Source organism: Mercenaria mercenaria, chromosome 3 (assembly GCF_021730395.1).
Source record: "Mercenaria mercenaria strain notata chromosome 3, MADL_Memer_1, whole genome shotgun sequence".
In the NCBI taxonomy this organism is placed as follows: domain Eukaryota; kingdom Metazoa; phylum Mollusca; class Bivalvia; order Venerida; family Veneridae; genus Mercenaria; species Mercenaria mercenaria.
In genome coordinates this window covers 80,210,636-80,229,528 of record NC_069363.1, presented here as the reverse complement: position 1 = coordinate 80,229,528, position 18,893 = coordinate 80,210,636, and the positions used below count along the sequence as shown (strand labels likewise).

The window sequence follows — 18,893 nt, the reverse complement described above, 5'->3', positions numbered from 1 at the left end:
AGCAGGAAGAATTATTTACAGTCAAGTAAATAAACCGTTTACAAGTTGAAACTGTAATTTTTGTAAACCAACTAAACATTTTGGCAAAAACAGCAAAATATTTATAAAATCTTTCTCTGGTCAAAAGCAATTTGTGCAAACATATTATATTTTCCTGATTTATTAAGGGTCTTAAATGTAGACACTGTCAGATCAGAAGCTTATGTACAAATTTCCAATGATTGGACAAAAAAATCTTGCAGAATATAGAATAAAAGCAGTCTGAAAGACAACTGTAATCTTTACCATGCACTTCATTTGCAAAGTATATAAATAGAAATCACTATGGTCAAGGCAAGTATAATTTATGAACAACAAAGGGTGTGAACACAAGACAACAATATAATGCTGACCTTGAACCATCACTACTTAAGTGGTTTTCTGCAAGTTGTCTCAAGGGTTATAGCTATTACGCATTTATTCATCTGTATATGAGCCGTGCCATGAGAAAACCAATATAGAGCATTTGCGACCAGCATGGATCCAGACCAGCCTGCGCATCCGCACAGTCTGGTCAGGATCCATGCTGTTCGTTAACAGTTTCTCTAATTGCAATAGGCTTTGAAAGCGAACAGCATGGATCCTGACCAGACTGCGCAGATCCATGCTGGTCGCAAACGCACTATATTGGTTTTCTCATGACGTGGCTCATATGATGATTCACCGGAATAAGGGAGGTGGGGTGGGGGGAAGTATAATATACCAGAAATGGAGAATAGCAAGAACAATGTTTCGCAATGACAGCGACAGATTCAAGATCAAGATCACACTTGACTGTCAAAGGTTATGAAAACAGTATCTTATTTTCCCTGCATCAAAGCATGGTCTGAGTGTATAAATCACCTTTAGTGACAGCTCTTCTTGAGTCTTTTAAGCCATTTTTTGCAAGGGGCGCCAAACTATCTTACCTCAGAATATTCTTATGTGACAGTCTATTCATTAGCTGTAACTCTCTCAGAACGTTGGGTTTGTTGTCTTGTATCTTGTTCATCTTCAAAACCTGAACTGCACCAGTGGCTCTGTGAGTAACCTGAAATTCCCAGAGAGAGAACATATGAAGAGCAGATACTACCTTTGCAGACTATAACCAAAGAGCTATAAAATAAATAGATTGGCAACTTGAAAGGCATATAGAGCAAATCTCGCCAACCTCCCGTGACAAAAAAAAGAGATCTCGTTACCGGAAGTGGCGCTTTCTCCACGCGCCATTTTGTATGCGAAAGCAATTATTCATCGGTAAAATAATTATCACCGTATGACCACACTTCTTTCGATGGCAAAAAAAACCCTGTACTTCGTGTCTTAAGACCATTTCTCATTAAACTAATTTTGTTTTAGAAGCTAACATGTATTTTAAATGTAGTTTCAAAGGTACAAATTGTAACTGCATGCTCGCCGATGTTTGTTTTTAGTAAGGTAACGCCGAATCACGCTCTGACACGAGCTCACGCGAGATTACAGCCAGTTGCCATTCTGTGTATTTTATACTTCTTTGCTATAACCAAACAAAGCTGCCCATACAAAATTTCAATTTGCTTATTTATTTTTAAATTGATGATTTTGAGAACAGCACTCTTTCTATTAAAATCAAAGGGACTAGTTCTGGATATACAAGTATCCTTTCAAATCTGGCCAAAACCATTTTGTAGTTTTGTTTTTCAGGCACTTTGTTTTCTTTTTGTTGGGTTTAACGTCACACGACACAATTAAGTCATAATGCTACTTTCCATTTTTTGATGGTTGAGGAAGACCCCAGGTGCCCCACAGTGCAATAATGCAGGTCGGCAACCTGGGTATAAGAACCACCAACCTTCTGTAGGCCAGCTGGACGGCCTCCTCACATGAAGTATTCAAGGCTCCATGCAAGGCTAAGAACCCACGTTGGTGAAGGGCAAGTTATTATAAGTCAGCAACTTTAACCACTCAGCCACAGTGGCCCCATTTCAGGAACTACAGACCATGGTAAAAATATAAAATTTGTTCATTTTTACCTAATTTTCTAAGCTTCAAAAGTTTTTCAATGTTACTGACAGCTGCTACAATGAAGAATAAGTCAGAGACACAAAACGCAACGTAATATCTTTTTTGGCACAGTCATTCTTTTAAAAAAAGTATCGATTCTTTCAGAAGAACTTATACAAGCTCTGTGTCTGAAAATCTAACCATAAAATTCACTTAAAATAACTACTGAATGTGGCAAATGTTATAACAGAGGGGAGCAAGAACCTTGTCATCTTACACTACCTACTCTATTTGGTTCATAAGCTGACATATTCAAGCTAAGCTAAACCAAACATTAGGCATGCAGATATAGACAGAGATGATTATTTTAGAACAATACATCAAAGATATCAATGAATTATCGATGATCTGCAGGCCGGGTGGGCCATAACTAAGCAAACAAACTCTAACATCTCATATTGGATATATCCCGAAAGTACACAAATACAGGAGTTAAAGAAATACTTAAATACCACATCAAAAGTGCCAGAAGTTAATTGGTTTTATAGTTAACTGTCTACAAATCATGGCATGATGAAATAAGCATTTTTTTGGTGACTGTTTTGTCCTTTTAATACTTATTCTAATTTCAACTTTGGGGCCTCTAAAATTTTTAATGCCAAGTTTGTCAAACTGACTGGTTTAATGACATTAATTTTTGCAACAGACTTTCAGTTTTTATGAGAGCAGTCATTTATTATGGATCCTGATTCCAATTGCAAGTTCTATTAAACTAACTCTTTTGTAAATAATTAACAACTTTCAATGCATGAATCATGTTTAATAACTTCTTTCATATGATTAATTGGACTTCATCACTATGTTCCATATACTGATTCTGCAGCTGCTGTGAAGGCTAAAGTCCTAGACAATTTTACAAAGAATATGATCCAGATTTAATCAAAATTGATCCAAATCAATTTCATTGTCAGCAAGATTATCTAGGATATTTTATAAAGTATATCAATCAATATATTGGTATTTTATTGCTTGTGAACTTAATATAAACCACTTAAGACAAAGCTGTATTTGATTTTCATGATTTACTTTCTTTAAATGCCATGATTGTACCAATCCCACTGTCCCATTAACCCATTTTAGTGTTAATAACTGTGGCCAGAAGTGAAGCTTTGCGCCGCATTGAGAGCTGTCTGACTGAAATTGTCTCGTGGATGAATTCCAACATGCTGAAGCTCAATGCTGACAAAACTGAGGTAATGCTATTGACATCAAAGCGTAACTCCAAGTACATTGATGACGTTTCTGTGAAGGTCGGTGATTCTGTGATAAAATCCACGAAATGTGTTAGGAATCTTGGAGCAGTATTTGACAGCGGTATGGATATGGAACAACAAGTCAACTCGGTGTGCCGGGCTGGATATGCACAACTTCGCAGAATAGGTCACATCAGACGGTATCTTACCAGTGATGCCACAAAAACCCTTATAAACAGCCTGGTTACTTCACGGTTAGACTACTGTAATGCCTTGTTAAGTGGTATACCAAACAGCACACTTAACAAGTTGCAACATGTCCAGAACACTGCAGCTCGCGTAATCACTAAGACGCCCCGTCGCAATCATATAACACCGGTTCTGAAGGAGCTTCACTGGTTGCCAGTGAAATACAGGGTGCAGTACAAGGTTCTGACCCACACCTTTAAGGCGTTACACAATCAGTCCCCTGCCTATATTAGGGATATGCTAGAAGTGTATAAACCGGTCAGGACCCTAAGATCGCAAGACACGCTGTCACTGGTTATGCCAAAATCTAATACCATGATGTATGGCAATCGCAGCTTTTCGTGCACTGCTCCAAAGCTTTGGAACTCTCTTCCTGTCAAAATCAGGGAAGCTGACACGCTAGCTGCTTTCAAAAGCCTGCTCAAAACCCACTTTTTTGTACAATATTTTGTTAACTGACCGATACATTTATTTTTTTTATCCTGTTTTTTTTTTTTAAATTATACTTGTTTTCATTCATGATTTTTGTTAATGTGGAATGCATTATCTTTGTATACGTATTTGTTTGTATTTTTGCAATTTATTCTGTAAAGCACTTTTGAACGTGTACAAGTGCATGAAAAGAGTGCTATATAAATGTGGTATAATAATAATAATAAATAATAATAATAATAATGACTCTCCACATTTGGAGGTGCACTTTGTATGTACTGAGAGTTTTTTATTTTCGTACTTCAAAGCAAATCTTGAAATATCCTCACGGGGACAGCTGCTTTGTAGTGAGTGACCAGGAGTGTGAAGTACTTTACTATATATCTTGGTCAATAGGCAGTATCTACTTTACTTATCTTGGTCAATAGGCAGTAGGTAAACTGAGATGGTGATTATGTGTGTTGAGGAGGTATGTCACATTGAGGTCAATACTTTAAAACTGAATGTTATTGTCAAAAGCAATATATTTGTATGCAGCAAATTTTGCTTTATCATCTTCACACTATAATGATTATGTTACAATGATGCCACCTCCTATAAACAGTATATTCAAATTGTCATTCCAAAATGATGCATGTTGAAGTTTACAGCTAAAGTTTTCTTTCTGACATTAGTATTACTGGACTGACTTTGATATTAAGTAAGCACATGTTGTATACATCACTGTTCGGGTAGCAGTATGTAGGTTCTAATGTGAGCAGACAGTCCAAACAATTTTATTTATTTTGTTAGGTTTAACGTTGCACCTACACAATTATAGGTCATATGGCGACTTTCCAGCTTTGATCCAGGTGCCCCTCTGTGCATTATTTCATCATGAGCGGGCACCTGGGCAGAACCTGACCGACCTTCTGTAAGCCAGCTGGATGGCTTCCTCACATGAAGAATTCAACGAGTCAATACAAAGTCTCTCCTCTAACCATAGTAATATTATAGCCCATGGTTCCAATATCTATTTATAGCACAAACTTGGCAGACCCTAAGAGCAAGTATATGGGTCTATAAGACAAAAACATTTGGTCAGTTTAAATTAAACCAAATTCAATCATTTAATTACCTCTAACTTTCCTTGAAATATGTAATATATAGCTAATATAACCTCAATACATAACTAAGTAAATAAATTAGGACATAAGCACTATGACAGGATATTAATGACATATTTTATACCAGTTTCCGTTATGTTTTTTCTCCATCCTTCTATGTTCAGTATCATTTTTCTTTGTCATATTCATTTGTAAAACACGGGGACTTTTGACCTCAACAATTTAACTCTCTTGTTAATATAAATGTTTTCCTCTTGCTCCAGTTCAAACCATCTGTCTAATGAAAAGACACATAGTTTTTGATACACACCACTTTCCACCAATGAGTAGGGATGTTTACCGGATTTTAGGTCAAACAGACAGACTTCTTGTCATATCATTTTCCACCGTTACCAGTGGAGAGAGACCACAGAAACTGTTGCTCCTTTGAGCATTACTCTAAGCATTAAACTGGATACCTGGCCGGTGGGTATAGAACTACTGACCTTCTGCAAGCCAGCTGGAAACACAGTGATCCCAACTAAGGATTTCAACCCCGCTCACATTCAAGTTAAAGAAAAAGATCTTGACCAGTTGGGCAAGGATGCCCAAGGAATATAATAAAATAAAATAACACCTTCTATGATGATCTAACGTTAAAGTTTAGAACAGAACTGTTGTTTGATCAAAACCTGGTTTCAATCTGGTAACCACATTTAAAATGAGACTGGCAAGTCAATATAGAAGTTTAGTGAGATACCTTAAAGATATCCAATGGCTACCTTTCACTTAAATATTTTGTATTTAGATATTTACCTAAAATGTTGAAAATCTTCATCAAATATATATTTAAGTCACTAAATATCTAAATTAATAGACTATCATTATTATTAGTGTATGTAACAGTCTATTGTTTAAAAGAAGTTCCAATTTTTTTGTTGTAGTACACACTTAAAATGTGTTCTGAGCTGTACCTGTAATATTTGTTCTTGTTTTCAAATATGAATTCTGGGTCTAGTATATACCTTTAAAACAGCAATATCAGTAAAAATTATGGTAACATTTATTTTCAGTCATCATTTTAACTGATTTTATTTTTTTTTTATAGAAATTGTCAATTCCTTCAAGCACATCATCTAGAGCTTGATGTATGAAGTATGATAAATTCTAAATTTTGTATAATTCAAATAGAGGGCTAAGAGCGAAACTAGTCTAAGTGTATATAAAAATAGAAGCAGATAGACTAGTTTTGCTCTGAGCCCTCGAAATTCAAACTACATTTTACGATTTCTCCTCCAATAATTTTAAACTGGCTCAATCTACCATGTAATATCATTCATAAAATGGAAGTTAGCAGTCTATAAGAAGCTCCGGACCATAAATTTTGCTTTTTAGGAGAACATGATTATTTATTATGTAGCTATCATTGCAGTAATGGGGGAGAAACGATGATTAAGTAGCCACAAAAAATAGAAAAGTAACTAGATATCTATATCCGAATGATAAATTTTTTGGCTTTGGCACATATCCTTACATTTAAACGAATACAATAGCTGCATTTAATGCGAGGTTTTTGAATATTTATGGCCTAAAAAATAAGTTGCATTCATTTATGAAACATTGCAGTAGGTATGTTAGAGGCTGAGACATAATGTTAATTTTCCAAAAAAGTAGAAAATTTGATGGAAAAATGTTTTGCAGTTGAGTGCATTGGCCGTCCATATCAAGTGAATTTCAACAAAAACGTACCCAGAATCAATAGGGGAAAAAACTGCTTTTTTGACAAAAACTTATTTTATTTGGCCTTTTATCAAGAAAAGATCTATTCTTGAGAATAAGTGGGTTTTTGACTGCCTGTAAACGACTTAGCTTTGATGAAGTATACACACATGAACTGTGTTAAAATAATCAACAATGCAAAAAAAAGCAAAGACATTATACCAGGTCCTGTATAGTGTTGAAAATAATTCTGCTTCATCAACTCAATTTCTGAATTAAAGTAAACGAAATCTGATACAGCTGGAACTATTTTAAGCTAAAATCACACTGCCCAGGGTGGGCTTGCGGATGAGTTCCGGATAGCATCCGTATAGCTCCTAACTCAATCGTATGTCATCCCGTGTATCCGTTCAGAAATCGGGGACATCCAGGGGCAAGGGTGCGAAGTTTTGAACATGCTCAAAATTTTGCCACGAATATATCTGTAAGGAATCCAGTAATAAATCCGTAAAAGTTCTGAAAAGATCATAACAGATTTTAAAAGATCGTAATGTTCAGTTCGGGAGACAATCACTGTGGCTATTTTGGTTTTATTCCGGTTCTAATAAGGTTAATTAAGGTTCAGTGTTACGATTGCAAGGCCGCGATTGCATTAGAGATTTATAATGGTAACAAATTTGCAAAACGCATTTTTTTTCTTACACATCCGGAGCAATCCAGGAATGGGAATCTTTCATTCGAAAGCCCATCCGGAGCAGTGTGATTCTAGCTTTACAAATTGTTTAAATATAATTATGTAAACAGCTGCAGATGAACTCTGAAATGTATTTAAATATTCTTCTACCTTCTGTTGCTACTTTAACTGAACCAAGCAAGCAGCTGGAAATACTATTGCAGATTTTAATTGCATAATTATCTGCAATAAATTGAATATCTGTATAATTCAAAGCCTACAATAATCTTACATTCTAACAAAAGCTACTATCATTGTGCATATGTTGTAAATACCAGTCACTGTCTTAGTTTTCGCACTTTGCTTGGATGTGGGGAGGGGAGGGGTGGGGGGTCACTCGATTGTAGCCAGCTGGATGGCTTCCTCACATGAAGAATTCAATGCCGAAATCAGGACCAGTCTTAAAAAATCACAGGCCTGTAAATAAGTGACAAATATTTTTGTATCCCCATTAACAAAGTAAATGCAACAATCTTTTAAAAGGTTGCCACACATATCAACCTTTTAAAAGCATCTTTTTTTCTGGCAAAAATTTAATATTTTACAATGTTTTTGCCATGATAAATTTCATACAATACAAGATGCGCAATACCTACATCAACGTTATAAATTGTGCTTTATTCAAATAAATGCGTATCAAATTATCACACAGCTGCCATTACATGCATGTCAATAAATTTTTGCACACAGCTAAATACTTGCTTTTTAGCTTGACTATTTGAAGAATAGGCAAAGCTATTGCACCCCATTTGTTGGCGTCCCATTTGGTTTAGTTTTGTTACATAATGTAAGCTGGTGTCTCAGTATCCACTAATGAGAATGAATTGAAACTTCACACTCCTGTTTACTGGGATGATCTGGCATATAGTGAGCACACTTCATGACTCTTCTTTTGGATATTTACGAAGTTGTGCCCCACTTTTTCGAATATTTTGGTACAGTTTTTACGCTAAGTTGGTATCTCAGTATCTATTGATAGGAATGAATTGAAACTTCACACATGTGTTCACTATGATGACCTAACATAGAAAGCACAGGTTAAATAACTCTTTTTTGCATTTTTACGAAGTATTATATTATGCCCCTTTATCAACTTAGCAATATTAGGCTGTTTCGTATAAGCTACATGTAGCATCTTAGTAACCACTTGTGGGAATGGACTGAAATTGAACACACTCAGTGTGACATTAAAGTTTAAGATAAACAAACTTTGAATATTGACATTCATCTCAAGGCATATATGTCTGAAAAGATGGTTATATCAGTCATCAAAACCAATCTGTAGAGACCATGAATTGAGATACCCAATTTATCCTCATTTTGAATGCAGCATATTTGTATCATTGATGCATAGTTTTTAACATCAAAATAACAGACAACAAGAGGGCCATGATGGCCCTATATCGCTCACCTGTTATCATTGCACTTGAGGACAAGAAGGTCCTCAGAAAAAATATCTAAGTCCAAAGGACAGGAACAACAAAGCGAAGAAATTTAACTAAAAAGAAAAAAAAAATTCTTACAAGGTATAGATATGTCAAAATACACCTAAAAATTGGAGGTACCATCCATGTTGTACCACAGAAAAGTGGTCTCGTGTTTTCCCTACGGCCAATTTACTAAAATAAGCTATTTATAGTAACGTAAAAGGGAAGTAATTAAAAAAAATATATATTGTAAGTGAACAAAAGAAGGATCTGTCAAATAAATCTGTTGACAAAAAAAAATTTCAGATCAGTATCTTCATTAGTTATGGAGATATACCCATTTTAATTTGAAATAAAGGGAGGTAATTTGACATAAAATCAGTTCATAGTTATCTACCCTGATTGTCTCAGTCCAACTAATAACAATGATGAAATTTCAAATAAGTCCTATAAGTACTTACTGATATAAATCCATTTTGATTACAATCAGGGGAGGTAATCAGATATAAAATAACTCTGGAACCTACGATTGCATCTGATTTGTCATGGAATCCAAGATTTATTGTTGTTGAAGATATTTTGGAAGTTTGTTTCAAATAAAACCATAAATGAAGTCTCTATATGGCTGCAAAAGCCAAAATAGCCAATTTTGGACCTTTAAGGGGCCATCACTCTGGAACCCATGATGGAATCTGGCCAGCTGAAGAAAGGAAGCAAGATTTTGTGGTGATACAAGTTGTGTGCAACTTTGGTTAAAATCAAATCATAAATGAAGCTGCTATTGTGCAGACAAGGTCAAAATAGCTAATTCTGGCCCTTTCAGGGGCCATAACTCTGGAACCCATAATGGAATCTCGCCAGTTCAAGAAAGGAACCAAGATCTTATGGTGATACAAGTTGAGTGCAAGTCTGGTTAAAATAAAATTATAAATGAAGCTGCTATTGTGCAGACAAGGTCAAAATAGCTAATTCTGGCCTTTTCAGGGGCCATAACTCTGGAACCCATAATGGAATTTGGCCAGTTCAAGAAAGGAACCAAGATCTTTTGGTGATACAAGTTGTGTGCCAGTTTGGTAAAAATCAAATCATAAATAAAGCTGCTATTGTGCAGACAAGGTCAAAATAGCTAATTTTGGCCCTTTCAGGGGCCATAACTCTGGAACCCATAATGGGATCTGGCCAGTTCAAGAAAGGAACCGTGATCTTATGGTGATACAAGTTGTGTGCAGGTTTGGTTAAAATAAAGTCATAAATGAAACCACTATCGTGCAGACAAGAAATTGTTGACGGACGCACGGACGCACAGACTGACGACGGACGACGGACAAAGGGTGATCACAAAAGCTCACCTTGTCACTATGTGACAGGTGAGCTAAAAAAAATTACAAGCTACAGATATGTCAAAATACACCTAAAAATTGGAGGTACCATCCATGTTGTACCACAGAATAGTGGTCTCGGTTTTTCCCTACGGCCAATAATAAAAAACTTACTAAATAAGCTATTTATAGTAACATAAAAGGGAAGTAATTAAAAAAAAAATATTGTAAGTGAACAAAAGAAGGATCTGCCAAATGAAAACAAGAGCACTGCAATGCAATGCAAATGCAGAGCAATATACAAACAAAACAAAGTCATATGACCTTTGACCCCTAAGTGTGACCTTGACCTTGAAGTGAGCCATCCAAAACATGCGCTCTGCATGTCGTTTCAATGAGGTGAACATTTGTGTCAGGTTCCTTTGAAATCCTTCAAGGGGTTCAAGAGTAACAGAGTAGAAGGGAAATTGCTAACCAACAAACAGACAGACAGACACCGAGGTGATAACATAATACATCCCTTCGGGCATATAAAAAGGAATTGAGATCTTATGGTGATACAAGTTGTGTGCAAGTTTGGTTAAAATCGAATCATAAATGAAGCTGCTATTGTGCAGACAAGGTCAAAATAGCTAATTTTGGCCCTTTCAGGGGCCATAACTCTGGAACCCATTATGAGATCTGGCCGGTTCAACTAAGGAATCAAGATCTTATGGTGACACAAGTTTTGTGCAAGTTTGATTAAATTCAAATCATAAATGAAGCTGCTATTGTGCAGACAAGGTCAAAATAGCTAATTCTGGCCCTTTCAGGGGCCATAACTCTGGAACCCATAAAGGAATCTCGCCAGTTCAAGAAAGGAACCAAGATCTTATGGTGATACAAGTTGTGTGCAAGTTTGGTTAAAATCAAATCATAAATGAAGCTGCTATTGTGCAGACAAGGTCAAAATAGCTAATTCTGGCCCTTTCAGGGGCCATAACTCTGGAACCCATAAAGAAACCTCGCCGGTTCAAGAAAAGAACCAAGTTCTTATGGTGATACAAGTTGTGTGCCAGTTTGGTAAAAATCAAATCATAAATAAAGCTGCTATTGTGCAGACAAGGTCAAAATAGCTAATTTTGGCCCTTTCAGGGGCCATAACTCTGGAACCCATAATGGGATCTGGCCAGTTCAAGAAAGGAACCGAGATCTTATGGTGATACAAGTTGTGTGCAAGTTTGGTTAAAATAAGATCATAAATGAAACCACTATCGTGCAGACAAGAAATTGTTGACGGACGCACGGACGCACGGACGGACGGACGCACAGACGACGGACGACGGACGAAGGGCGATCACAAAAGCTCACCCTGTCACTATGTGGCAGGTGAGCTAAAAATGTGTAAAAATCTGATCATAAAAAATCAATAAACAATATCAGATAACCCGGATATCTCTCATCGATCAAGTTTAATATGACATGCTGGACATAATATGATAATCAACCAATCAATGACAGGCCCTTAAGGAGATTCCTGACCCTAGGTCACTGACCAAAATATACGACAAAACTTAAGAAACGATTTTGTCACACGCAACCTCAGACAGATCACTGCATTAATTACTATTGCATGATGACGATCTACTTACAATTAATATATGCATGATGCCTGCTGTCAATGTAGAGTATTTTTTGTTTACCATTTTTTTTTCCGTATCATTTTTAGGATGTAAACACCTGCACATATACCAATAAGTAAATACACACTGTAAAATTAAAAGGAAGTGAAAATGTTTACAACCTTTTTCTCCACAACTGTTAATTCATAATAAATTAATAATATATATATATCTAAGCATTAATTTATATAAATGGCAGAAAAAAATGACATGCACTTTATGCTTATTTTATATATGTAAACGTTACAAGTTTCCAAGATAACAGTATAAAAAGTAAGACAGACATAACTTGATAAAATATGTGAAAGATGGAGAACTGAACAAAAAATTTGGTCAATATATTCATGAATGAATGTAACTGAATTGATAGATAAAACATCTGGCATATTGTCAATTAAATTTTAATGATATACATTTAATGAGACTGATTGAATCTTTTATGTCACTAAAAATACCTCTGACAGCTATACTGAATAAGTCACTTCTAAAATTAAACCAATATTTTATTAAAAATTTGAACAAACTTTTGATTCGTATGACACCCAGTCATGTTTTGTATTCTTTACACCATTGCATTGCCTATAAAGAACTATATTAAGCACTTTTCACTAAGTTTTTAGAAACTGTCTTTCCTGATACAGAACTGATGTGCAGTTATATTGGTGCAAGAAACACTACAATAAAAAAATTAAATTATATACTCACAAAAACTCTTTTAATTTTGCAAGTAATATTTTGATCTATGGAACCTGGCATTAAATGCTGAGGATTCCATTATAAATTCAAACATTTGGAATCAACTGTACTCAAGTCAAAGTATTAAGGAGTAAACTCTAATTCTTATGGGTAAGATAAATTTAATCTTGTGCATTCTGCAATCAAAAATGTCAGAATATTTTGGAATATAAAACAATAAAGTAGGCTTGGAAAGGATTCTCAATAAATATTTCTATTATAGACATGATATCTATGTTCTTAAATAAATATTGACACCCAATAATGCCATTAATATCTGTTATTTTAAACAATTAAGAATTTGGCCTGCTTAAATGAATCAAAAAATTGAAATACAAAAGTATCCTGTTCGCACCCTTTTGACACTTAATAAACATTTCATTCTTTACAATGCACAGGTATTTAGCACTAACAAGTATCTCCGAGTCCTTTAATCTTCTTACATATTTGACAACAATTATTTTTTATCAAGTGTACAATATACATGGCTAATGGTTTAAGGGCATATTATGAGGCTATCTTAAGATGTCCTTACTGGCTTAAATTCAACCAGGCTACAGTACTCTGTGTACATGTATGTATACATTTACAAACAGTTTGTGTATTTTATGTATACAAACTGCCCTCTTTAGTATGACTTTGTATACAAGCTGTCCATTATCAATAAATTTAAGTAATAACCTTATTTTGCCCTTACTGAAATTTTAACCTACAATGTCCTATTGCTAAACTGTCTGTGTTGTGATAAACTATTTGAGTGTAAGTCCATAAAACTGGTAATTTAATCAGTTTTCATTCATAAAAACCACAAGCCATAGAAAAAATAAGGAAATGGTATACCATGGATATTAAAAACTCTTTCTACATGTTTAACACTTTAGTCTGTTAAGCCATTATTGGCTCAATACTACAAATATCAAGAATCCAAAAAAAAAAAAACAAAAAAAAATAAGCCACACAATTACAGTATATAACTATATCTATTAAAAGTGGGAAATGGCATATTTGATGCATGAACTGGACTTATCATTAATTTAAAAAAAATTATTTTTTTTAAATAAGCACTTTCATACTCATTAGACTGTGCATATCATAAAAGTTCAAATTTTATGAAGATCATTTCAACCCACAGATAAATGGACATGGCAGCTTTTTATATATAGTATGTTATCATATATTATAGTCGGTTCAAAAGCACCTGGAGTGCTTATATTGTTTTGTTACTTGTCTTGCCGACTCAAAATAAAACTGATCTTATCTTATCATGATGCAGAGAGAGTAACATGCTGTAAAAGTCACATGTCAGATCATAGCATATAAATGACAATCTATATAAATGACAATCATAAATATTATTTCATGAGATGTTCAGCCCTTAAAATACCATGCTTATTTCCACTTATAGACCAGTCTATCATGTTTACACGTCTATACAGCCTGTCCATCGTTGCAGCACATTAAGAAAGTGCATAGTTATCGGGTATAATAGCAGAGGTCACTCTGTCATTTATCACTTCAGCCATTTGCTACCATTCCAAGCGGGGTTCAAACAGTTTTTATAAGCACGGCTCTTAAAACAGGTCTTTTTTCTTAATGTAAAGTCTTGTATTATAAGTTTTGAGCCAATGCAACCCCACGGAATATGACCAAAAATACCTTTGGTAGCCTGTACAATATTCTTGACATAAACTTGGCGCTCTCAAGATGATGTCTTCCATAATATAAAATTTATTTAAAATGTATTTCAACAGAGATAAGCTGCATTTTAATACAATTCAGCTGCAGCTCGATCACTATACAATTATAATCCAGATTAATAGATACCTTGAAAACCCATCAGGACAGGCTAAATGTTCAGTTACAAGATGCCTAGTACACAGGCTAGGCATCCATTTACCAGATGGCCGAGTACTTCATAAATTGGTGGCACGTTTTAGCTGTCAGCTGACAGTATATAAGCTGTACAGAACTATGATCTTACTTACTTTAAAAACCTCTGCAAAAAATCCTTCTCCCAGTTTTTCACAAATAAAGTCATCAAGTCTACTTAGAGCTGTAACTGCGTGTTTGAGAGCCTTGCAAGATGGTCCAGGAACTCGACGTTGCGTTGACTGTTCCTCAATTTCATTCTGAATATCTCCATTATTACTTGCAACATTTTGCGACGGTAAAGGTGCTACTGGTTCTGAATACCATTCTGTATTCAACGTCCGAGAACGTTTTAACTTTCCTGTTTTTGAATTAAGCATCATTTCACCATTTACTTTCATCTTAATCCACCAAATTTTTTTTCCAAGCTAAAAACAGGAAATTACTCTAAAAATAATATATTCCAAGGCACCAGCTCTGCAACTGAACTGTTTTTGACTTTAACATCTTTAAAACTCTAGCAATAGCTTAGTACACACTTAGTGACACAATAAAATAACCATTTATTAGCTGTCACAAAAGTTCATGTCCACTCCATGGTAAATCATAAGTTACTTTCAATTCACATTTTCGAGCGTTTGATTTTGACATTTCTCCAACTTCCTGATGCGCCCTCGCGCTAAGTGTAAACTTCCGGTTAAGAATTATGGGGAATGACTGAGGCCCGACTACGGAAATATCACTTAGGAAATAATAATGTCAATTCACCATCAGTTGATTTTTTGTCGCAAACATAATATGTAATTTTGTATAGAGCTTTTTAACTCTCATCTGCGACAATTTTCCGGAGAATGATCGTTGTCAAGTTCTGTGTCTTGGGCAAAATCTTATCCGGTAAAATAGTTACGGCGTCCGATCTTTATTCCGGGGTTGCAAGGTTGTTAGAGTTATCTTCCTTACTTTGTTTTTTTATATATATTTTTTTGTCACTTGCATGTTACCTATTTTATACACTTATAGACACTGTCATCAGGTAATTATTTCATGATTTTACTCAACTTTGTTTATTTTTTATTTGCTTTGCGTTCTTAAACTTTTGTCTTTCTTTTTTTATCAATTCTGCAGCCAAAAATATGACTGAATTGTGACACTGCCCCTTCCCAGTCCCACTGACCAGACAGAAAGAGCTACCGTATATCATGTTATACCCTAACCCTAGGAATACTTTGAGAACCATGATTACGAACAGGAAGATGCTCTTACCCTTTTCAATCGCACATTTCTCGCCTAAAACATGCAATTTGATAAGAGGGTATACTGAGAGACCAGACCAGTACGAGGACACATTTCACCCTATTTTACTTACTCACTTTGTCTTTGAGGTAAGAATATTCAAATATAACAAGTGCATATAATTCATTTACCTAATTAATTTTGACAATTGACAATTAAATTTAATAAAAAGCATATCATATAACATAAAATATAATATTTTGATCAAATCAAAACAAAAATGATAATCCACTATATATCATATATGTGGTACTTAAATAAGGTTTCCAAAGTGGTACATAAGGTGCTGGTACATAAAATGACTGGTACATAAAGTGCCACTTTCTTTACTAACCTGTGAAAATTCTGCCGCAGTTTAGATCATCTGGTCTTGTTGACAGTTCAGGTGGGCCTAGCCTTACTCATTTGGCTCATCGGGATGACTTATTTTATGATCTGTCATCCCTCTAAGCCTTACCCGTATCTGCATTTTACTGTTAGGCCTAAAAAAATTCTGTTTCCAGTAACATGCTCAAAAAAATTAGGGTAGGTAGGTCTGAAATTTTTATTTATTTATTTTTTTTATTAAGGGAGACTTTTCGGAAATTATTTTGTGTCAAAAAATGAATACAAATAAGGGGGTTATGCCTTGAGAGCATCAGTAAGTTGATTTCTAACATTTCTGGCCATGTTTAAAGCCTAAAAAGTGCAGTTTTGCAACTTTTTGTTAAAAAGTTGAAAAAATATTCTCCAAGTCCATAAAAACATTTAGGGTCGGGCCTAAAATGTAGGGTAGGTTGGGATACTGGAAACAAACAATTTTTTTTTTACGCCTTAGGAAAACAAAGACATTAAAAAATAAAAAAGCTTTCCTAATAAACTGGTCGGACTTAATTGCTCTAATAAATTAAACATTAATAATTCATGTAGAAACTTCAAATGGGTTGAATTTAATCCATATTTTTAAATAAGAGGCTTAAATCTTCGAAAATATGATATGACAGGTGCGAGGAGATATCTACCCTGACACCTGTTTCAGTAAACAGTAAACTGCTGATGACACTAAATTGCATAAACAAAACACAAAATAGCCATGCATAAAATGTCAGCAAGGCAAGTTTATGCTTTAATGTCAGCATAAATTCATTATCATTACAAATTTAATACATGTACAAGAAAACGTTCCCAACGGATTTCAACAGAAATATGCAGAATAAGTTTGGATGCAACGGAGACAGTGACCGTCAAAAGTTGTCCCGAAATGTCCTATTATTTGGACTAAGGTGGGCCCTTGAAAATTTTATGGGAAGTTGCACATGTTAACAATGTTAACTATGTACTGCGCATGCACTGCCTTGCTTCGCTTGTGCTGCTGTCACGGCCAAATTTTTATTCGCACATAAAACCCCAAAAAATTGAGTCAAATTAAACAATTCCTTTTCTAAATAAGTGTTTGGTGATTTATTTCCAGAATTAAACAGGAAATGAGTTAAAAAAAATGTCGATTGATGTAGGTATTTCAAATAAATTTACCTCAATATATATGCAAACGAGTTTGTTTTCAGTGGAGATATAATTTTTTCGTCTGCTTAAAGGGGGATGTTGGTAGCGGTAGGTGGTCATAGCATGTAGCTAATTGTCAGGTTATTAAGAATCATTGTTTCATTTGTTTTATTACCCAGTGATTACTGGAAGCAAACATGACCATCCATTTCCAGCTTGACCATCTGGCCTGCTGCGATTATTTCTCAGTCAGGAATATGTACTATACATGTATACTATATATTTGCAATGAACAACAAAAGTACATTGATATACTAGCTGGTAATTGTCTAAGTAGCCAGTATGTACCCAGCCAGAACGCATGGGATCAAGGACCAAACTGTTCACTAATATGTGAGATATTTCCATTTTATTTTATGGATTTCAAGAACAATTTCTACTGAGACGAATATTTAGGTTTTTATCAGAAATAGTTTGTTCTCATTATTGTTTATTTGATAGTTTATTCATTTTTTTTCAATTAATACCCAGTTTTGAAAATTCCAAATTGACCTATGGAGTTGTCATTAATAATCAAGTACTGTAATCCTGTAATTAATACAGCTACAAGAATAAAATGTGAAATTACCTCTTTTGGGGTGCATAATGACACTATTTTGAGAGCAAGAATATGTGACTGTTACATTGGTCTTTTACATTTTTAAGTGTAGTTCAGTATATTGTAATTATATAGTGTGTATATATGTATATATGAGTGCAGAATGTGGCTCTCAGTTTGAATAATTATATCTAGACACCTCATGACTAGTAAACATTTAGCAAAAAGGTACCAAAATTTGTTTTCAGTACACTTATAACATTTTCATAGGTCTTTCTCATCTACATTTGCATAAGCGCATTTTGTATATTTGAAATTCGAGTGTTGAGTGAGAGTAATTTTTGTTGTAATCCCAGGTCAGGTTTCATTCCAACACATCACTTTGAGTGTACAATGTATTGAATTCATTCTATGGATTTTATACTGCAAATTTATTCTGAAATAAAATTCATAAGAACTCATTTAATTATAAAGATACAAAATTTTATCCGGTTAATCCGGATGTGTTATTAGACATGTACATTACCGGAAGAATGTATATATACATAGCAAATCCTGAAATGTTATTGAAGTTATTATTGTCATACAAGATAGGGTAAAACGCGTAGACCTCGCAGAACATGTAAGTGTCCGTGTACTGGTAGCATCCGCGTACTGGTCCGGGCTGTCTGCTATGCATAAACAAGTGATAATTTATCTTCAGTCCTGCACAGTTCACATTGCCTAACTCTTCATCAATGTTACAGAAAAAAAAAATCTTAGATGAACATCCCTAATGATCTTCAAGTCTAGGTGACATTATTCTGATTGGCTGATGTAGAAATGTATGTCATTCGTCATTTAACTACAGGTGTATGCGAGACTGTGTATAAGAAACGTAAATGTGCATTGTGAAATAATAAAGTAAACAATACAAATGAGTACCACTGTATGATTTCAAATTCAGAATCATTTGTAGGATGGATTACATTCATCATTTCGAGTTTTATTGTATAACTTTGAATATTACACATTCTCTTTTTGTTTGTTTAGTCATT

General features: G+C 34.6%; 2 protein-coding genes across 7 annotated transcripts in view; one reads left to right on the top strand and one right to left on the bottom strand.

Moving 5' to 3' along the window:
- The window catches only part of LOC123524282 (dual specificity testis-specific protein kinase 2-like), a 60,560-nt gene extending 45,421 nt beyond the window's left edge, over positions 1-15,139 (bottom strand). Inside the window, exons 1-2 of the mRNA XM_045302357.2 lie at positions 14,600-15,139; positions 948-1,069 (exon numbers count right to left, since the gene is read on the bottom strand). Coding sequence (XP_045158292.2) covers positions 948-1,069; positions 14,600-14,884 — 407 coding nt within the window. The 5' untranslated portion in view covers positions 14,885-15,139. The remainder of the gene's footprint in view (positions 1-947; positions 1,070-14,599) is intronic.
- Positions 15,140-15,181: 42 nt separating this feature from the next.
- The window catches only part of LOC123524283 (FGGY carbohydrate kinase domain-containing protein-like), a 69,181-nt gene continuing 65,469 nt past the window's right edge, over positions 15,182-18,893 (top strand). For 4 of the 6 annotated variants that reach the window (XM_053539025.1, XM_053539022.1, XM_053539021.1 and 1 more), the window contains exon 1: positions 15,182-15,377. In XM_053539025.1, the coding sequence (XP_053395000.1) occupies positions 15,335-15,377 (43 nt within the window). In that variant the 5' untranslated portion in view covers positions 15,182-15,334. Of the gene's footprint in view, positions 15,517-18,893 lie in introns of all 6 variants that reach the window. The other 2 variants (XM_053539024.1, XM_053539023.1) reach the window with 2 other exon arrangements.